The sequence below is a fragment of the Halichoeres trimaculatus genome, unplaced genomic scaffold (assembly GCF_033239565.1).
Source record: "Halichoeres trimaculatus isolate MK-OKI-2021-1 unplaced genomic scaffold, fHalTri1.1 fHalTri1_scaffold_2, whole genome shotgun sequence".
Lineage (NCBI taxonomy): Eukaryota > Metazoa > Chordata > Actinopteri > Labriformes > Labridae > Halichoeres > Halichoeres trimaculatus.
The window spans coordinates 41,066,838-41,088,698 of record NW_027437180.1 but is presented as its reverse complement, the minus strand read 5'-3'; the positions used below and the strand labels follow the sequence as shown (position 1 = coordinate 41,088,698).

Here is a 21,861-nt window from a genome sequence, read left to right as displayed (position 1 = left end):
AACTTAAATCCTGGCTTTAAAGTTAACGTGTCTCATTTTCTCCAGTGCTTCGGTTTGCTCGGGGTGAACGGCGCAGGAAAAACCAGCACCTTCAAAATGCTGACCGGAGACTCTCTGGTCACCAGCGGAGAGGCGTACCTGGCCGGGAAGAGGTGAGAAGCTTCACACACAGTTTATAAACCATGTTAGTTTCTTCAGACGCCAGCTGAGTAAGTTTTACAAACCTAAACACGCCTCTTTGTTTCCCTTCCTCCAGTGTGAACACAGAAATAGACGAGGTCCATCAGAACATGGGATACTGCCCTCAGTTTGACGCCATCAACGACCTGCTGACGGGCAGAGAACACCTGGAGTTCTACGCCATCCTGAGAGGAGTCCCCGAGAAGGAAGTGTGTGAGGTGAGAAACCCAGAAACACTCATGGATCCATTCTTTTAAATCCAGTCTGTTTCTGATGCTCATGAGTTCTTGGTTTCCTCCACCAGGTGGCAGAGTGGGGCATCAGGAAGCTGGGTCTGGTCAAATATGTGGACAAAGCAGCCGGCAGCTACAGCGGAGGGAACATGAGGAAGCTGTCCACGGCCATCGCTCTCATCGGGGGACCTCCTGTGGTTTTCCTGGTCAGTGGATCAGATTTGTGATTTCTTTGATTTGAAGCAGCTGTACTCTTTCGATCGTGTGGTTTTTTTAGCAGCAGCTGAGTGTCTGTGGTTCTGTGTTTGCAGGACGAGCCGACGACAGGCATGGACCCGAAAGCACGGCGGGCTCTGTGGAACGCAATCCTGAGCATCATCAAAGAGGGACGGTCTGTGGTCCTGACCTCTCACAGGTGAGACTACACTGCCTCCAAAAAGTATTAATCAGCGCACAGAAACGTTTACACTCAGCTTTCTGACCTCTGGTCTCGTCTTCCTTCAGCATGGAGGAGTGTGAGGCTCTCTGCACCAGGATGGCCATCATGGTCAACGGCAGGTTCCGGTGCCTGGGCAGCGTGCAGCATCTCAAAAACAGGTCCGAGTCCGGGCTGGAGACCACATCAGGAATCATCACAACCAAAAAAAAGTTTCCCACAAACTGACGCTCTGTTTCTAACTCTGGTCTCAGGTTTGGAGACGGTTACACCATCATCCTGCGGGTGGCGGGGCCCAACCCGGACCTCCGGCCGGTGATGGAGTTCATCGAGCGGGAGCTGCCGGGCAGCACGCTGAAGGAGAAACACCGCAACATGCTGCAGTATCAGCTGCCGTCCTCGCTTACCTCACTGGCCCGCATCTTCTCCCTGCTCTCCAAGAACAAGGAGGCGCTCAGCATAGAGGACTACTCCGTCTCCCAGACGACCCTAGACCAAGTAAGAGCTCACTAATAAGACTCTAACTCAGAGAGGGTCAGCGGTGTCTGCTGACATCATCGCAGACTCATGAAATCAAGGGTCATAGTAGTCAAAGTGGTCCGGTATGAATCAGCACAGTTTGGTACGGGTCGCATCAGTAAAGCCTGATCCTGTTTACAATTTAACAGCCAACCGCGCCATCTCTAGATAGACCTCACTAATAAATCCAACGAAGAAGAAGAAATCACAGTAAACAAAGAGCAACGACGAAAGACATCCAGCGAGTGACAAGAAAGCTTTGTTTCTCTCTTGCTGCTGCCACACAGGAAGTGACGATTCTTTCGACCAATCAACAGACTGCAGTGTTGTAGCTCCACCTTCTGGGGTTGGATCAGTTTGTCTGGCACTCTCACAGAGGGGAACCAAAAAGTGGGACGGTACGGTCGGTAATTTGGGGACCTGGTCCTGTTTTAGTGAAAGGAAACGTCACAAACCAAACTGAGCCGCTTGGTGGAAACAGGGGCTGTTATGTACTGTTACAGAGCAGCCCATATAGCATTAGCCTAGCATGAACAACTGTCGAAAGTTGTCCATTTAACAAATTGCAACATGGAAGCGAGGCAGGCGCAGAACGTCACATGTCCTAGAAATTTCCTGGAAAACTCTCTATCCAGAAAATTCAGATCACCTGTTCATACTTCCTGTCTCCTAAATCTAAAGCCCTGTTCCCTCCGACGGTTCAGTTCCGTTTGTCTTGGTACAGCACACATTTTATGGAGTGTCTACTGACTGATCCCGAGACAGATCCCCAAATAACCAGGATGTACCGTCCCACTTTTGGGCACCCTTTCCTTGGGAGGCCAGACTAAACTGATCTGATCCCAACAGCTGTATTTCTCCAGGTGGCACACGGACAAAGCTTGATTGTTCTTTGTATCAAAGAGCTACGTGCTTATCACACAAAAAAAAAACGGATTCCCAGATGTCTTCCAGCGTCGCTCTTTGTTTACTGTGTCACGTTTTTCTTCTTTGTTGGATTTATTAGCGGGGTACACTGTGTTGCACTGCTATGACATCACGCTATTATTTACCAGACGTGGTTATCAGCATCCAGCTTACACTCCGCCTACCACCAGGGGGCAGGGTTGGCTGTGGAAACGCAAACAGGATCAGGCTTAACTCGTACCAAACTGTACTGTTCTAAACCGGGCTGCTTGGTGGAAACGAGGCTGAGATCTGCTGTTTTTCTCAGCATCATCACACTTTTTCCAAGTATCTATTCAGTTCCTTTCACATATTTTGTCTGAACACATACGTCCGCCATATTTAAAAATGCCAAACAGGCGCAGTAATCCTACTTTAGCACCTGTACACTGCAAGAAACTGAAATCATATAAATCGTTTTTGTCTTGTTTTCAGCAGAGAATGTCTTTTTAGACTTAATATGAGCCACATTCACCTGACCAGTCCAGGAGATGTTAGGTTATTTTAAGACAAAAATGGGGTCTGAATTGATGGGAACAAGTAAAAAAAAATAATTCAAGAAAATTTTTGTTTTATTGGCAGGTCATTTTTTTAATGCTCCAAGCAATTCAGAACTTATTTCTGTCTTTAAATGACTCAAAACAAAACTTTTTCTGGAATTTCCAGTTGAACATCAAGTATAAAAATATATTTTTTACTGAAAATAAGACACAAACACCTGTCTCGTGCATAACGCTGTAGTACAAACATGCAAACATGCCCTGAACTGTAGCTCCAGGTATTTCTCATCCTGCAATCTGATCTATTTATCATTACTTAAATCTGGTCTCGTGTCCTCTGATGTGTTTTCTGAGCACGTTTGTTGAGTTTCTGCAGCTTTAGCTTCATACGAGCAGCCTATGCATGCTCCAGATGAAGTGAAGTGACACAGTCTAACTCCTGGTTTCGCCTCCTCCTCCAGGTGTTTGTAAACTTCGCCAAGGACCAAAGTGACGAGGACCACCTGAAAGACGTCCACTTGAACAAGAGGGACGCTGTGGTTGTGGACATTTCCCAGCTCAACTCTTTCCTCATGGACGACAAGACCAGGGAGAGCTGTGTCTAACTCCACAGAGAGCGGACGCCTCCCCCATCCTCCCCCCGCCCCCTGAACCCTGAGAACATGGACCACTAACCAGCGGGGCGGCGGCGGCGGCGGCGGCACACAGACTTTGTTTGCTTTTTTAATTCTATTTTTTAGTCTTTTTTAATTCTTCGTTCTTCAGTGGACCTGCTCTTCAGCGCACAGCCTCTCAGAGGGGCAGACACTGCAGGTCCTGTGACACTGACAGAACGAAACTCAATGCAAATCAATGCAAGAAATATAAATATTTAAGAGGAGGAGCCCGGTGCTTCTCCTCCAGCAGACGGATGGAAAGAAGGAAGGAAAGACTCTGAACACTTGAAGTGGCGGCAGGATTGAGATCCTGTGCTCGACTGGAAAGAGACCTCAAGTCTCTGAGCCCCGGTGGTGGTCAAAGTAGTTAGCAGTAGGAACTGTTTGTGCTACTTTCACAACAGCAAAAAAAAAAAAAAACAGCTTTGTTCATTCACTGCCAACGACTAAAAGAAGGACGGACGACTTTTTTATCAGGGTCAAACTTACTCTGTTGTTTTGTAAAGCGAAGCTGGAGAGGAAAAGTATTTATAACCCTTCAAACAGGAGACAAAAAAACATTTTATTTTTTCTAACGACAATTTGATTCTAACTTCTAATACCAGTTTCTGTCTTATTTTGGTTGAGTAACAGTCGAGATTAAGACGTTTTTTGGTTTAATCGTTGTCCTTGATATTGTCCAGCACGGTGCCTACGCTGTACGACGACGGGGAGAGAAACCGGACCACTCCATTAATAACAAAAACAACGTGGGCTGCTAAGGAATGTAAACAACTGATACGTTCAATGGTCAAAGCACAAAAAGAAATGAAGATGATTTCTTTACAAAATGTGTCAAAAATTTAAAAAAGAATCTCGTGGTTGCTCGATGTCTGTACGGCGCGGTCTGTTTCGACTCGCCCTGTCCGCTTTTTTAAAAAAGGATCATCAGAGAGGGTTGTGGTGTGACTTCAGGCTCCTGAAAGTTGGAAATATACGTTGCATGCTTCCACTTTCCTGCACACCTGGAGGACGGCGCGTGCAGGAGCATGCCGAGGACTCTGACTGTGACGGTGGTGGGAATCCAAACGGTGTGATTCTGGGGACGTGCGGCCGCCTGAGGCCGTCACCGCCTGTGGATATTATGTACAGTAGCAGTTTTGTGATGTTGAGACTTTACCAGTGGAGTGAACAAACATTATCTGTGCCAAAAGAAGCTGAATATGTATCGTCGATCAACCAGCGTAATCTGGAGGAGGTGACTGTTTTGTAAAGATGTGCTTTGATATTCCACCAGCTCACACACACGTCCTCTTCAAAACAAACCTGTGCGTTCAACATCCTTTTTCTATCCTCGGGTGAAGTTGCCAAATTCCAAACTTCCTGCCACATAAAGACGAACTGTCGCGTCAGTAAAGCTGAAGTTTGAGACTTCAAAATGTTTCCAGAGCTGCACTGCAAGAAACCGAAACCTCATCACGTGTTTCTGTCTTAATTTAAGTCAAAATGGTCTGATTACACTTGATATGAGCCTCAGTCAACTGGATCTAGAAAAATGTTGTTTCAAGTTATTTAAAGACAAAAATGAGGTCTGAATTTCTTTAACCATAGATTTAAAAAAATGGACGTCATCTTGTTCAACTTCAAGTGAGGTCATCACAAAAACTGCTCCCCCTGGTGGCTGGCTGCAGTATAGGTCAGAAAAATCCATCTCCCCAGTCATTCCAGATGTATACCAGAAGACCAGGGCCACTGACCAAAAAACAAACAAAAAAATTACGTCCAAATATTTTTGAATTACTTTTTTTCTCAGAATTCTGACTTAAATTTTAGAAAACCATTTTTTTTTCTCAGAAATAATAGTAATTAAATAAAAATGATATTTTTCTTTTAAAAAAAATAATTATACATTTTTTTAGATTGGACCCAGTCCTCCTCAGTACATCTGGGCTGTGGTCAAACTTAAAAAAATATAGAAAAAATTCTCACAATCTTGATTTAAAGATAGTTTTTGTCTGCTTTGTATTACAGACCTCTTTTTTTCTGATAAGTTTCATTTTCGTTATTTATAAGAGGTTGAAAATGAAGCTTTAGTAAGGTTTAACGATGATTAACAGCTGCCCTTCTTGTGTATTTTTCGGTGGGGATCTAAAATTTGTTAGGAGGGAGTGCCAAGACGTACCGGGACTAAAAAATAATTCGTCCAATTTTTTTATCTCTTACTATTTTTTTCTGAAAAAAAAAAAGTCAGAATTCTGACTTAAATTTCAGAAAAAAAAATTAAAAGGGAAGAAAATGCATCCATTTTTTAATTACAGTTTTTTCTGAAAAAAGAGTCAGAATTCTGACTTTAATTTCAGAAAAAAAAATTAAAAAGGAAAAAAAAAATACATCCAATATTTATATTACTATTTTTTCGGAGAAAAAAAATTAAAAAGTTAAAAAAAAAAAATTAATTAAAAAGTCAAAATTCCGACTTAAAAAAATGATTATTTAAAAATGGTAATAAAAAATAATTGACGTATTTTTTCTTTCAGTGGCTCTTCTCGTCTTCCGTTAAGATGAGATTAGACTTTAAAGAAAAAAAAAATGTTGTCACAACATAAAAAACAAGACATCTCTCTGGGCTGGTCAGGTGAATGTGGCTCATATTAAGTCTGAAAAGACATTTTCTACAGAAAATCAGTCAAAAACACTTGATAAGACTGATGTTTTTTTGCAGGGTAGTCCAGACTGATTAAACACAGGGACCAGATTGACTGAGAGTTTTGCTTGTGAAGCTTTATAGTCCAAAAAGTGTCGCCCAGGGTAACCGCTTCGTGTCACGTTAAATCTTTGAGGGGCTTTCCGTTATCAACGCTAAACACGAGCACTTTATGACAGACTTCAGACACGACTGTGTCAAAAGATTTGAGACATTTCAAAGGAAAAACCTCTGCACTGGAACAGAAACAATCCTAACATCACCCAGCAGAATTTATCAGACTCTCCAAGAGGAGAGGTTAGAGAGGAAAACAGGACAATGAGGAGGTGACCTTTCTCTTTTCGTGCTCAATATTATTTGTTTACATGTTTTTTAAGTATTAAACAGCTGTTTGAGTCTGTTACTCATTGTGTATAGGTATTCTTTGCATTAATAAATAAAGTTCATACATTTTGAAACAAGCTCGTCTTTATTTCTGTGACGTGTGTTCGGAGTTAACGACTGGACAAAAGGCGTTCACGCTGCATGTTTGTGTGTGTGTGTTAATGACTGAGTTCTAGATAGTGCATGCGTTTGTGTGTGCTTTTTTCACCTGCTGTGCTCCCACGCACACACACACACACTCACACACACACTCACATGAGGCCACAGTCATAAACCACACAATCATAGTGCTGGGAAAAGCAGATTATCTCAGAGGTTTCTGTGGCTGAGTTATTCATCCACCGGCAGCATGAAGGGACGCGTTGTTTTTCTGGGACTCCTGCTCATCTGTGTGGCTGCAGGTAACTCAGGAAATGCTTCGTTTGGCCTCTTTTGCTTTAAAGATTCAGGGTTTTACTACCAACACAAGAGCTTTGGACTAACAGAAACTTTTAGACGGCTTTCTGACTCATGAAGGAGACATATGGTGACCACAGCTTGTGTCCTCACTTTTAATGCTTCCTTCATGGACCCGTCGCTGCAGAGATAGCAAAAACAGAAATGTAGGCAAGTGTTTACATCTTATTTTTTAGTAAAAACAAATGTTTTATTGGACGTATGAGGAGCTAAATTCACCTGACAAACCCTGAAAACGTCTTTGTAGCAGTCGTCTCAGCAACAATCATTTAAAAATAAGACATTTTTCTGGACTTGTCAGGTGAATGTAGCTCACATTAAGTCTTATAAGGAATGAGAAATAAACATTTGTTCATTTTAGTTTGTGCCACTGTTAGAAGTTAGTTAGAAATAAGAAAATAAAGCAAAGATATGTGAGTTTAATTTGTAGGGGGAAGAAAAAAGGAGGCTCTCTACTTTGAAAACTAATATTGAAGCCAGTGTTTGGGGCTTTTTTTAGTCACAGTTAAGTTTCTTGCATCATTTTTGTCCTTTAATATCTTGAAATGACACATTTCTCACTACTCCATGTCTAAAAAGACAGTTTTGATGAGTAATAAGACGTGTCATTACTTCCTTATGTCACATTTTAGTCATTTTAGACTTCATATGAGCCACAGTCACCTGGCTAAGGAAGGAAAAATGAATCAACTGGGTGTTTTTTCTTGATGTAAGCCTCTAGATGAGTGTATACACTTATATCCTGTAATGTACAGCAAACTGGCCGTGGAATCTGCCGACAGCGCCAAAAGACGAAAAGTAACCCCAATGCAAAACTACAATCAACATGAATGTTCCCACCTTATTTCAGTTTAAAAAACGTCAAATAGACTCAGTTTGGGGTAGACAGGTCTAAACAATGTCTTATTTCATGATATCAAAAGACAAAATTGACTCCAAACTGGATTTAAGAACAAATTTAGGCCCCGTTTACACGACAACGTTTCATCTGAAAACACTAAAACGCTGTGAAAAAAAATCTGCGTTTACACGGAAACGCTGTAGTAAGCATGTCAGGCCTGTAGATGGTGCTATAAAGGAGCCACTTTAGGGAGATCTCCTCTGAAGTAGAGTTGAGCTGATCATCTGGTGTGTTGGTGAATGCTAAGTTAAAAAGTGGAGCAACAGATGCTCATTTAGTTAAAGACAGTCACAGATTCAGCAGATTGAGCAGCACAAGCTCAACACGTTAGATCACCACCATCCTAACAACGGGACTGTTGTCCTGTTGAATGTGCGCGCAAGGCAGAGTGTGATGTCATCGTTTCCACTGAAAACGCCGGCTTACTGTCGGCAGCTTTTCAGAAAAATCCTTCTCTGGAGGCTGTTTTTAAAAGTTTGTGTTTTAGGTCGGCTGAAACGCCGTTTCCATGTAGACGCGAGGCTGAAATGCAACAAAACTTTTCTGTTTCATCCTAAAACTGTTGTCGCGTAAACGGCCGCTTAGAGTTAAAGATGTTATGAGGAGGATCTGTTTTAATTGCACCTTATCGCCACCTTCTGGCCTGGAGTCTCTGCACAGTGTCGTAACTTACTTTTAGTGAGACGTGTGTTTGTCTTGGAATTAAATGGAGATCGGAATCAAAACAAATTTTCTGTGTTCAAGGCAACTTTTTGGATACGAGGCGCAGATCTCTGTGTTTTATATCTCCTCACTGCTAGCTGCTGTGGTGTAGTCAGAGAGACCAAGAAGTGCTGTAGATCAATCCGGTCCTGGTCTACCTGAACTGGAAGCTAAAGCCTAGTTTATGCTTGACGCAGTCGCGTGGTCGCATGGTTCACGCGCCACGAATGACGTCAACGAGCAACTTTTGTGCTGCCATTGTTTTGGTCCGTATGTTTGGTCCACGTAACTTCACTTCTTCGTCTTTTGGTTGCTTTTACTGCTTTCTGTAACATTTTTTTCTCTACCGCCCCCTGTCTTTGCAGCGATTATATTACAACGGAGGAAGAAGTAGCAATTCAAAATAACCCGCAACCAGTCACAGTCCCTTTAATTTGAGCTGGGCAGGTCTAAAAAATGTGTAAATTTCATGATACCAAAAAACAAAAATTGTGTCTGGATTTTAAGCAACAAGGAAAAAAATAGCAATGGGGTAAGAAAAGTTTGCTTTCTTAGTTTCTTGAAGTACAACATTTTTTCAGTAACTCCTTGGAACCACGTCACAGATTTTTTAAAAGCTCTTTACAGAAACTCAGGCGTCATTTTTGTGTGATAATATCTTGAAAAATAACATTTTTTCTGGACTTCTCAGGTAAATGTGGCTCAATTTTGACTCCAAGCACCAGTTTAAAGTTAAGTCTCTGGAGTCAGAGTCTGGGAAGAAGTACGATTCACTGTGAAAACTGAAATCCAAATGAGTGTTGATGTCATATTTTAGTCAAGATTGTCCTTTTAGACTTCTCTGAGATCTGAGCCACGTTCAGCAGACCAGCCCAGAAAAAATGTCTCATTCAAGACATTAAAAGATTGAAATGATGATTGGATTTGTCATGAAAAGTGAGAAAATCTTTCAACAGGTGAAAAAAATCAACTTTTTAGTTTCTTGTATGAAGATTATTTTATACACCACACAGTCAGGTTTTATTTTTCTCTTTTTTTTCTTCACAGGAGCCAGTGAGGACTCTGATCTCCAGAGAAAGGTTGGTTCATCTCTGTGAATCAGAGACCTTTATTTTCATGATGATGATGAAGATGATGTGCTCCTTCTCCTGGCCCATCATCATCATCATCATCATCATTATCATCATCATCATCATCATCATCATGTGAGTCATGCTGTTCTGTGTCCCGGCAGCCCTCCTGTCCTGACGCTGAGGAGATCGTGGCGTGTCCTCTGAACCTCGCCCCCGTGTGTGGCAGCGATGGAAACACTTACGCCAACGAGTGTACCCTGTGTGCCCACAGGCAGTGAGTACACACACACACACACACACACACACACACACACACACACACACACACACACACGCACACACACACACACACACACACACACACACACACACACACACACACACACACACACGTACACACAGCTGTTAAATTCACACATTGCATCAGATCACCTCAGAGGAGTGAGACTCTGCTGCCCCCTGGTGGTGAAGCCTGACTGGTCTTTTTTTTCTCTGCAGAAAAACCAAGACTGACGTTTTGATAACCAAAGAGGAGAGCTGCTGAGCTGCTGAGCTGCTGAGCTGCTGAGCTGCCTCCAGGGGGCAACGTCACATCCAATCAGACCAATCAGGCTTGAATTAAAGACTCAGCGTGGGTCTTTAACCTGACAGGACTTACTCATGATTATGATGAATAATAAACTTCAATTAATGAATCAAACTGTGTTTATCCACCTGTTTTCACTCCTCAATAGAAATTCCTAAAAAACGGGGGAGAAAAGAAATAAAAACAGTTTTCACCAGATTGAAACTTCAGACTGAAATCTGCGTCGTCATGTTGTGAGCAGACTGAGATTATTACTCCGTCATGCTGCAGCTCGTGGACCAAGAACCTGAACTTTGTCTCGTAATCATCGAGCTGAGTGTTTGCTTGTTTCTTACCTCACTCTCTTTTAACCTTCTCCCTCAAATTTAAAGACACAGTCAATTTACTGAGATAAGAAGTCAGAATATGTGTTGTTGGGCTGATATTTTGAGCTTAAAGGCCAAAACTTTTAGTGCCTAAGTTTGAAAATATGAGATACTAAATGGAAACTATTAGGTTAACAAAATCAAAATTATGATAAAAGTCATATTATGAGATACTGTGTTTTATTTATGAGCTAAAATGTCACAATTATTCGATTCTCATGGTTATTTATGAAAAAAAAAAAAGCAGACATTTTAGATTCTTAGTCACAATTATAGGATAAAACAGTCAAAACTTTGAGAACTAAAATCATAAACCTGACATTAAAGTTGAGTTTAAGACAGAGCAAATATTCATATTCAAAACTGCAAGATTAAATGTTGTATTTTTTAGAAAAAGAATTTTGAAACAAATTTTCAATTTTGAGAAAAAGCTTCAAAGATGTGACACAAAAAACTGAACTTTGTAGAAACGTAGTCGTAAATTATGAACAACTAAAAGCGAAGTTATGAGATACCAAGTCAAAGTTTGAAGATATAAAGTCAAAATCACAAGAAAAAAAAGTGAAAATTGTGCGATGAAAACATCAAGATTTTCAAGATACTTTGTTATCATTAGATAAATAATCATTGTTTGGAGACACTAATTTAAAATTTTTAAATAAAAAGTTGAAATTTAAGATACTGAGCTAATTGAGTAACTAATTAAAGTTAGTCGCAATTATGAGGAAAAAGTTAACATTGTGAGACAAAATTTAAAAGTAGAAGATATAATGTGAAAACTACAACATACTCATTTGGATTTATATGAGATACAAGTGTTGAGTTAAAAAAAATTAAAAAGTCAAATTTTGAGAAAAGAGTTTAAATTTTGAGACACTAAGTTGTAACTAAGAGATTCTAAGTGACAACTTTGAAATCATATAAAAAGAATTAAAATTCTGAGTTTCTAATTAAAAACATTTGGTGGTAAAATAAAACAAATTCCAAATTGTATGCTGCTAAGTTGATATATTCAGTCAACACTATAAGATTAAAAAGTCAAAACTTAAAGAAACAAAATCTGAAATCTGAAATTAGAGTTGAAATTCATAATAATAATAATAATAATAATAATAATAATAATAATAATAATAATAATAATAATAATAATAATAATAATATCTATTAATGAAATTATGAGATGAAAGTTTAAATTAGGAGATAAAAAATCAAAATACTGGAATAGAAATTTATGAGACACTTAATCAATTTAACAAGAAACTAATTACAAATTATGAAATGTAAAGTCAGAATTATGAGCTACAAGTTGAAATTATGAGATACAATTCAAATTTATGAGATACCAAATCAGATTTTAAGACAAAAGTAAATATATGTTTTCAATTATTTTTATCGTGGAATAGTAAACATAAAATTTGAGATAAAAATTCAAAACTATGAGACACTTACAAGACAAAAAGTCATAATATAAGGTGTAGAAAGAGAACTGTAAGACAATATGTAAGATTTTAAAAATACAACAAGCCAAAATTATTAGATTCTTGATTCAAACTGTGAATTAAAAGTCAGTATATGAGATATATGTTAAAAAGTCAAAATTATGAAAATGAAACTTGGTCAATATTAAGAGATACTGAGTAGAAATGATGAAAAAGTCCAAAGTCCCAAACTTTATTTAGAAAGGCCCATCCTGTGGATAGCTGTGTCAACAATGACAACAGAAACATCACTAAAGCTCACGTCCACAAAAAGGCTGAAATTTCAACTTTTATCTCATAACTTCATCGTCTTAGTTTGAAATTTTTTGATGAGACATTCCTCTAAAAACGACGGGCACTGTGGTTGAACATTTCCTGTGCTCCTTCCATCTGAAGGAGCTGCTTCACGTGTTCACCTCAAACAAAAACTAAACACGAGACCCTGTTCATTTTTACGTCTTCTTGATTATTGTTTTCAGCCCGCAGCCTCTAACAAAGCAGACACGCCAGCTCCTGTGACACTGCCCGGACTGATGGTTTGTTGACAGAGGGTACAGGGTGCAGTCTGCTGTTTGCTTAATGCACGCCAAGCTCCAAAACCCACTGACGCTCACGCCCCCACATTTCACTGATAAAGACTGAGATTTTTGTCTCTGTGAGTCACTCTGCAGCCGACACCATGAAGGGAAGAGTTTTACTCCTGGGACTCCTGCTCGTCTGTTTGGCCACAGGTAACAAATGAAAGAACTTCTCAGTCAGAGGATTTTCACATTTCTCTCAGAAGCTGTTTTAAGATTCTTTGAAATAAAAGTAGGATATATAACCTCTACCTTTTCTCTCGCTCATTCCTCTTTGATCTGTCTCCTCTCAGCCTCATCTGACCTCCTTTTTCCATCGTCCTAACCTTCCTTTCTCAGTTTCTTACCTTTCCTTTGACATTTTCTGTTTTATTTTATTTTTTCTCTATGTTTGTATTCTTATGTCTTGAAAGGGATGTAACTGAAATGAAATTTCCACTGGGTGGATCAATGAAGGTAATCTGAATCTGATTCTGATTCTGATTTAACAGAATAACTGGAAGATATGGAAAGAAAGTAGAATAAGTTAAAGTACTTCATTAAAATTCTTAAGCCAGAAAACAACAACACAACGATTGCAAAATCAAAACATTGACTATCATGGTCCGTTTGCACCAGGTAAAAAGATAAACAAATAAATCAAAGAATTAAATAAATAATTTAATTAATTAATGAAAAATGAATGAATGAAAAAATAAATAAATAAATAAATAAATAAATAAATAAATAAATAAATAAATAAATAAATAAATAAATAAATAAATAAATAAATAAAAATATTTTGAAATAATATTCAGAAAAAAGGAAAAAAAAGAGAGACTTGCCCTAATATAAGAAAAGAACAATTCCAAGTTATAAGGCATAGAGTGAAAATTATAAATAAAAAGTCAAATTTATGAAGTACTAATTAGAAAAAATGAGATTGCAAAATAAACTTTTTTGACACTTATTTGAAATTGTTTTATAAATAAAAGAGTCAAAACAAAGAGTAAAAATTCTAAGACAAAAAAGTCAAATTTACCAGGGGGAGGTGTCTGCAAATTCATGTTGGCGCAGTGACAATTTCGTGCCAAAAACAGTGCAGAAAGTGTGCTGAACGCTCCCCAGCTCCAACCTGGTCTATCCTCGGCGCAAAGCGGAGTGCACCCTCCACAGCTGTAATTATTTCATCAAAGCCTCAGAGGCAGGTTTCCAGAGTGTCAGGCACATTTTAATGCAGTAAACAATCACAGCAATCACTATTTAATGTAACCGTCTGAACCAGCATATACATTTATATCTATATTAACTGTCCCGTCACATCTGATGTCAGATTAAAGCCGTTTGTCATAATGGAAAGTTAACCTGACGGCAGCTGGAAGTTTGATGCACATCTTACAATTAAACAATAAACAGCCTTAACATCTGATACTGAGTATATCTGGTTCTCTCATTTCATTTAATTCAAAGAAAAGAGGGAGAGAAAAGACGAAGAAAAAAGAGACAAAATAAATGTGTGTCACTCAGGATTTACCCATGATTTCCCATATTTCTCTGTTTTAGTCTTTATTTTTAACCTGATCTAAAAAGATGGAGTACATTATTGTAAGGAGGATGAGGTGGAGACACTGGGAGAGTATACAGTATATCACCAAAGGCTCTGCTTGGCGATGACAAACCAGGAGTGCAGGTGGATCAAAAGTATTCTGAATGGATAAGCCAGCTGTGTAACTGTCTCTTCATTTTGTTCTCCTATTAATGACAAAGGAACAGATTAAATCTGTCCCAGGAGCTGGCCCACACGGTGACACGCTTCGTGTCCTCCGATGTGCCCCGCTGTCCATTCTCCTGCTGTAGGGACAGCAGCTCTGACCGTCTCCGCTACCGGGTCTTTCCAGCACACTGTTTCCGTGGTGCTGGGGATCACTCAGATCAACCAATCACCTTGGCCGCAGGGCATTTAGGCTGTGTTAAGCCCACTCACGGCTTTTCTCCTCCCTCTCTGCCATTTGCGCTGAGGGAGGCGCAGCTCTGCGCTCCTCTGCGCTCCTCTGCGCTCCTCTGCACCTTGACTGCGCCTCTCTTGGCACTGCAGGAAACTTGCAAAGTGCGCCAGTCACACCCTGTCCACGCGGCAAAGGCCGGTGCAGGGCAAGTGCGCCTGCGCTTGCGCCTGGTCTACGAAATTAGAGCCCTAAAAGTCTAAGGTGTGATGCTCTAAACTGAAATAATATTAAAAGTATTATTATCATTTATTATTATTATTATAATTATTATTATTATTATGAGAAACGATATTCAAATTTTGAGATACTGAGGGGAAAAAAATCTATTTGATGTAAAGTTAAAATTTTTGAATGAAGTGCCAAAACATACAACGAAAAGTTTCAATTGAGAGATGTAAGGTAAAAAATAATAATAAGCTAAAAAGGCCAAACATTCAAACAAAAAGTCAAAAATGTGCTTCAAAAGTTGAAGTGCTCAGAGACAGAAAAGTTAAAATTGTGAGATACTTTTCAAACATCCGAAATTATTCTTAAACTCCTAAGACTTGTAGTCAAAAATACAAGGTAATAAATCAAAATTATATTACAAAATGTAGAGTTTATGATTGATATGATGGTTAAGAAAAGTCCAAATCTCATCAAATGATGAGATTTAAAAACAAAATTATGAGAATCTTAACTGAGGTAATGAATTTTAGAGTCAAATTTATGATACTCTAAATTTTTCTTTTGAGATAAAAACTACAAATTGTGTAATAAATTGACAGTTAATGAGTTAAAAAGTCAACATGATCAGATACTTCAATAATTGATGAGATTTTAGGTCAAACTTACAAGACTCTCTAAATTAAGATTTCAAGAGATACTTCATCAAAATTGTGAGACAAAAAGTGAATTTTCATAATATTTTATCAAATTATTAGATTTGATGTCAAACTAAGGAAACATTTAATTGAGTTTTGAAGTTGAAAAAATCAAAAATACATATAAAAAAAAATGAGATACTGCCTGTGTATCTGTCACTTTTGAATGCTGATGAATGCTCATTTAAGGCTTTGTGTTTGTTGTGTCTCTACAGATGCCAGAGTGGACGCTGGGTTCCCAAGAAGGGTGTGTTTTTATTCAGAATAACCATAAAACCAATGACAGAAGGAGGAACATGTGGATTTGCTCAGCTCTCATGTTTTGCCATGTTGCGTCACATGTTGTGTTTTGTTTTGGTCAGCCTGACTGTCGCGGTGATCCTGAGCACATGATGTGTGCCATGGTCTATCAGCCTGTGTGTGGCAGTGATGGACGGACTTACAGCAACGAGTGCAGCATGTGTTCCCAGCTGAAGTAAGCTCACACAAGTTTTCTGCATCAACATCACTAGGTTAACTTTAGAGGAGTCTGCTGCCCTCTGGTGGTGGGAGGATTTAAACTTTTGAGAAGTTTACAGACAGATCCATGGAAACATATGAAGTATGAATCAATAAGCTCCAGCGGTCTTTGTGATGTGTTTCCACCTACAGAGGAAGGGACGTCTGGATCACCAAAGGAGGTGAATGCCCCAGAACCTGAACGTGAAGCCACTGTTGGGATCAGACCGTCCATCAGACATGAATCTTTGGATCTACAGATAAAGATTCCTGAATAAACTTCAGCAAACAGTGTGACCAATGTGTGTGTGTCTCAGTCAGAAGTAAAGCTCAGTGATGCGCTTTAATTGTGAATAATTACATCAGACAATGAGGATTAAGACAACTCCAACAACTAGACAAAATCAGTCTCAGAAAATACTCTCTCACTTATTGACGCTGATTTGATCAGATCCTCTAGGTCCTGTCGGCCTGTACGAAGATTTAATGAGAAATCAAGGAGTCAAATTAATGAGATAAAAAGTCAAACTCATGAGTCATTAAGTCTAACTTTTGATAAAGTGCCAAAATATATGATAAAAAGTTAGTACCGTGATATTTTGAAAAATAGCTTTGTTAGTCCTTTCTCATTTCAACCCGTTATCAAAATAAATAAATAAATAAAGATAAAAAGAACAACACAAACACACATTAACTGTTGCGTCCTGGCAGTAGGGGTATGCAGGACTAACAAAAGTAATTCAAAAACCGGGAAAAAAGGTGGAGATAATAAAGAGATGGCAGGAGGACGTGATAACTTACGTATTTTAATGAAGAAACTCAAGTTAACACTACAGAAAACAATCCTTGTAAAAACTAAGGATGGTTGAAGCACTAAACCAAGAACAACCCTTCTTCAACAGAGACTAAGAGACAGAGCTAATGGCAAACTCACCAACAAAGCTAAACTCTGGAATAAAGGGGGGAAAAAAACACCCATCAAAGATAAGCCACACAAAGCAAAAGCGTCTTTCACTGCGAAGACAAAGAACAGGTTGAGGCTGTCTGCGCTGAGAGAGAGAGCGCAAGAGATTCCACCTCCTTTGTCTCTTCAGCAAAGGTGCAGCCCCAGGTGATCAAGATCCTGCAATCAGGCCACACACACACACACACACACACTCACACACACACACTCACACAGACACACACATGACAGAACACCTCTATACATGTCTGTAACATTAACGCACACACAAAAATAAAAACCTATCCAGATGAATTGCACCACTCAGAGTGAAGAGGATTATGTTTGGATCAGAGGTATAAACAAATCACTGCCTGAGCAGTGGGGGGGCATGACGTGGCGAGGCACTCCCTGATTAAGGTGGGCTTTACACGAGTACGAATTTCTACGACTCCGGTAAAATAAACTATCGATCCGGTGATATTGACAGACGGAGACGCGTATTTGTCCATGACTCTGCATCTTTTTTGAAAACAGGTCTACAGGTGGATTTCTGGGTATTCGTCTTCATGCCGTATTTGGTATAAACAGATAAGTCCGGAGAAGACGGTGACCCCATAGTACACCTCCTACTCCCCGCCCCCCACCCACATTGTCACACACAACAACAACAACAACAACAACAACAACAACAACAACAACAACAACAACAACAACAACAACAACAACAACAACACAGCAACAAGTGCTCATGCAGAGATGCAGCATGTTACGCGTGCATGAGCACTTGTTGACGTGGAATCCACCTCAGAGCAGAACCAGACGGGCAACCCGACAACAGTTTTGCGTTATCATGTAAATGCCCAAGCTTATGTACAATACGATGTGCACCTGGGAAACACTGCGGGTGTTGTGGTAGTGTCTAATTAAAGTAATCAAACATTTTGGCTAGCCTAACTTAGTTTGAAGAGATCTAGCCTTCGTGTTGATTATTGGTCAACACCAGCTGCTCCAAATTTTTCAACATTAACATCTTAACGAAATCGAAACTTAACGGGCATTATGGCCTTTAGGGTGCACTTTAGGCCCCTGTGGCACAGCCTAAGCTTCTGTCCTTAATGGCATTTCTTCCCCTTACACCTTACACTTACAAAAGTCCTTTTAAAGTCTACTTTCTATACTTCTACCTGCAGCAGATCCTCTTCACCATGTCTACATGAATAAATGCATTGAGCTGCTGCCATGTGATTGGCTGATTAGAAATTTGTGTTAACGAGCAGTTGGACAGGTGTGTCTGATAAAGTGGCCAGTGAGTTTATATGATATGATGTCAGATTCTGATCAAGTCAGTAACCATGTGATCAGCCCTGATTTCTGATTACGTGATTGGATCAGGAGACCGCTACACATAATGAGATTAAAAAGTCAAAATGAAGAAATAAGAAGTTGAATTAAAGCTGCAAGCAGCGTTAGATGGGTCCTCGGGCTCCTGCCGGTTTTCCCTCCAATGTGTCCAACAAAATGAGACGAACATTTCAGTGTTGGTTTCATCTCTCTACGACATTCCTAGCCCCAGTTAGGGCTGTTTTGCTGTGCATAGGTTTAAGTGAGCCTAATGGCTCTGAGAGAATATTATGGGATGTCAGGGAGTCAGTTGATACCATGGCAACATATCCTCTGCTATGCTGAGTGACATGAGCAGCTGCATGCTTGGAATTCTAATTAGTGGGTGACATCATCACAGAAGTGCAGTTGCCCAGGAGAAGGAGCAAATTCCCAAAAAAGGGACAAACTCCTCATCCTCTAGGCCAGAATTTTTACCTAATCTGTGTTAGAATATGGATTTCTTGTATGAAATTTCGCGAGGAATCCAACCATGTCATTTTCAAAGCTGTGCGACTTTTCCTTTTTTGTCTAGAGGCCCAACTGCTCAGTGAGGGCTGCTCTCCCATCTGTTAACATTGCGTGGTCGGCGACTTTGAGGGCTCACCATTTGAAAACCGGGCCCGAAATAACAACTTCCTGAACAACTTTTGTAGAACAGGGTCTGGTGTGTCATGTGAGCCACTTTTCATGCCAGTACCATTTTTGGTTCCAGAGGAGATAATTTTCGCAGAAAGGGTAAAAATTGCAAAATCTCTTATTTTGGCGGGCATATTGCCGGCTTCCTGTTGGAGCTACGCGAAAATACCTCCATATTTTTTGTGCGTCTCAATGAGACGAACGTTTTGGTGTTGGTTTCCTCTCTCTACGACATTCCTGGCCCGAGCTAGAGCCATTTTTGTGTGTTTTTTAGAGGTTTTTTGGCTGTAGAGATATTATTATGGGATGTCGGATTTTATTTTTTTTATTTTATCAATTTTTTTTATTTTATCAATTTTTTTTGGCAGTCACAATGTGCGTGCCAATTTTGGTGAGTTTTTGAGCATGTTTAGGGGGTCAAATTAGCGTTCAAAGCGCGGACGGAATAATAAAAAAGAAACGCAGCAGGAACAATAGTGCCCTCCGCCTTCGGCAGAGGACACCTTCTAGCCCTGCTAGAAGGTGTCCTCTGCTCAGGCCGAGGACCCTAATAATGAAGATTTCAAGCTGAAATTCTGATATTTAACAGACTAAGAGACCAAACACACTGTTGTTTGCTCATCTCTAACCAACTAGACCAGTGACTGATGGCGCAGATGGCGTACACTGCAAAAAACTGAAATCTTATCAAGTGTTTTTGTCTTGTTTTCAGTCGGCATAACATGAGCCACATTTACCTGACAAGTCCAGAAAATGTTTGATTTTGAGTTATCTAAGGACAAAAATGAGGTCTAAATCGCTCGAAACAAGTAAAAAAAAAAGTGTATTAAGACATTATTCTAGTTTTAAACAAATTTCCAAGCAAACTTTTCTTGTTCCTGTTACAAAATTCAGACCTCATTTTTGTCTTTGAATAACTCGAAACAAGACATTTTTCTGGACCGACCAGTTGAATGTGGTTCCTATGAAGTAAAACATGACAGGTTTTACTTAAGATAGTCTGCTGCTCCTTGTTTATGACCTTTTCATTAGTCATCGCTTTTGTCACGGTTCCACGAAAAAAATAAAGAGGAGCTAACGCGGATCTCCATGACGGAAGTTTGCAGTCAGAGTCTGTACAAAGGGTGTGCTCCCTGTATGCTTTGGCATGTAACAATGTGAGCTGATGACTTCAAGTCTTGGAGTCTACGTGGTTCTGTGTGTCCAATTTTCATCTGCTCCTTTCTACGCACACAAACACACTCCCAAACATACAATTATTCTCCTAGGTCAAATAGAAGCAGCCTCAAGTTCTCCTGTGACTCCCAGTTATTCATCCAACGCCACCATGAACGGACGACTTCTTCTCCTGGGACTTCTGCTCATCTGTTTGGCTGCAGGTACCACAACCAACACTTTAAAGGAGCAATTCTAACGCCTTGTTTTGCTTTTATTTTGTTCATGTTGTAGATTTAAGATCAGGTACCATAGTTTGGATTTTTGGCATTGGTGCTATTTCTTCTCGTCGCTTAAAACAACTTTACAAAGGACGACAAGGCTTGGATGAAACAGTGAAACCAAAATACTTGTTTGCATTCTTTGAGTGTCTTCGTCGGTGTCAGGGATTAGTTTAACACTATCCCAGCTTCTGATTTTGAAAATCTAACCTTGTGTGAATCTTTCTCCACAGGTGCACAGGGCTCTTGTGGGGACGATAGAGAAGTATGTCTGGAATTAAAACATTTTTCTGAAAGGAATAACTTGATTTCAGGTGCACTTTCTTCCTCTCATGTTTTTACGTCAAATCTTGAGTGTTGCTTTTTTTTTCTGCCAGCCCTTTTGTGTCAAACACGATGACACCGAGCTATGCCCCGTCGCATTTGATCCAGTGTGCGGCACTGATGGAAAAACATACGACAACGAGTGCTTGGTGTGTAAAAGGAACAGGTGAGTACACACAGCTCCCAAAATACGTCCACATCAGGAGTGAATCTTGTTTTGTTTTTTGTTTTTGCAATCCAGGGTTTGAGCTGTGATTTCTTCTCAAAAATAAGACAACTGAAAAAAATAACAGATGGAATTTCCTGTGATCTGATTTCTCCCTACAGTGACCCAACAAAGGAAAAAATTAAAATCGCCCACCAAGGAGAGTGCTTGATTTAACTTTTCAGGGATGATGTCACTGCTAAGCTGACCAATCGGGACCTGGTTAACTCGCCAGCATGGGTCTTTGACATGACAAAACTGTCCTCAGTTCTTTTGTCATTGTCAATAAAATTTAATCAGCAAACAAATGTCTTGGGTGTTTCTTCTATCCAACTTTGAGGCGGTGTCATGGGTGGGCCCAATAGTCCCAGGCCCACCCACTTCAAACTTTTCTTTGAAAACAATATTTTTTCTTGATTTTTTTAAATCAGTTTTAAAGAGGATTTTTTTTCACCAACCTTTTTGAGCCCAAGATCTCTAAACCCAGCCGGTATGAATGCAAGATCTACCTGGTGAAGACTTGAGATACATTTTTTTAGATGTTATAACTTTTTCCTTTTACATAATGAAAAGATGGAACATTACAAACAGCCAGTCAGAGACACTCAGTAGAGTGGTTGACAATAAGATGGCTCCTGTTCTTTGATTTGTGGCATGTGACTCTGTGTGTCTACCAAATTAATATGGAGATTAATGTAGCAATAAGGAATGTTGAACATACAACCTTTTTTTATTAAATATGTTCTTTCCATTACTGCTTTAAATGTCCTTTTTCTGGTAATTCAAAGGTTTATCTTATCAATTTTGTCTTAAAAGCTCTGCTTTAAAATAAAAGACTGGCTGACGCACACTATGTATAATACAGTTTTATACTAAAACCACAAACTGGGATTTAATGTCCATACAATAA

The 21,861-nt window shown here is 39.6% G+C and overlaps 3 protein-coding genes across 7 annotated transcripts in view; all 3 read left to right on the top strand.

Annotated features, from left to right (window-relative positions):
* LOC141787116 (phospholipid-transporting ATPase ABCA1-like) overlaps positions 1-6,602 on the top strand; it is a 62,798-nt gene extending 56,196 nt beyond the window's left edge. For all 3 annotated transcript variants that reach the window (XM_074665360.1, XM_074665359.1, XM_074665358.1), the window contains 7 exons: positions 46-152; positions 257-398; positions 485-619; positions 725-828; positions 918-1,010; positions 1,104-1,347; positions 3,275-6,602. In XM_074665360.1, the coding sequence (XP_074521461.1) occupies positions 46-152; positions 257-398; positions 485-619; positions 725-828; positions 918-1,010; positions 1,104-1,347; positions 3,275-3,418 (969 nt within the window). In that variant the 3' untranslated portion in view covers positions 3,419-6,602. The remainder of the gene's footprint in view (positions 1-45; positions 153-256; positions 399-484; positions 620-724; positions 829-917; positions 1,011-1,103; positions 1,348-3,274) is intronic.
* A 202-nt stretch (positions 6,603-6,804) lies between these two features.
* Positions 6,805-10,294, top strand: LOC141785885 (putative pancreatic secretory proteinase inhibitor). Its single transcript, XM_074664489.1, has 4 exons — positions 6,805-6,937; positions 9,643-9,674; positions 9,830-9,942; positions 10,167-10,294. Exons 1-4 carry the CDS (start codon positions 6,886-6,888, stop codon positions 10,210-10,212), a joined length of 243 nt encoding a protein of 80 aa, XP_074520590.1. The 5' UTR covers positions 6,805-6,885; the 3' UTR covers positions 10,213-10,294.
* A 6,970-nt stretch (positions 10,295-17,264) lies between these two features.
* LOC141787179 (trypsin inhibitor ClTI-1-like) lies at positions 17,265-21,245 on the top strand. 3 transcript variants are annotated; one of them, XM_074665464.1, is made up of 5 exons: positions 17,265-17,320; positions 20,255-20,365; positions 20,656-20,687; positions 20,800-20,912; positions 21,074-21,245. In XM_074665464.1, exons 1-5 carry the CDS (start codon positions 17,275-17,277, stop codon positions 21,126-21,128), a joined length of 357 nt encoding a protein of 118 aa, XP_074521565.1. In that variant the 5' UTR covers positions 17,265-17,274; the 3' UTR covers positions 21,129-21,245. The 3 variants fall into 3 exon arrangements, with proteins under 3 accessions (XP_074521565.1, XP_074521566.1, XP_074521564.1); XM_074665465.1 differs by lacking the exon at positions 17,265-17,320 and adding an exon at positions 20,048-20,143; XM_074665463.1 differs by lacking the exon at positions 17,265-17,320 and having other exon boundaries at positions 20,048-20,365.
* The last annotated feature ends 616 nt before the right edge of the window (positions 21,246-21,861 follow it).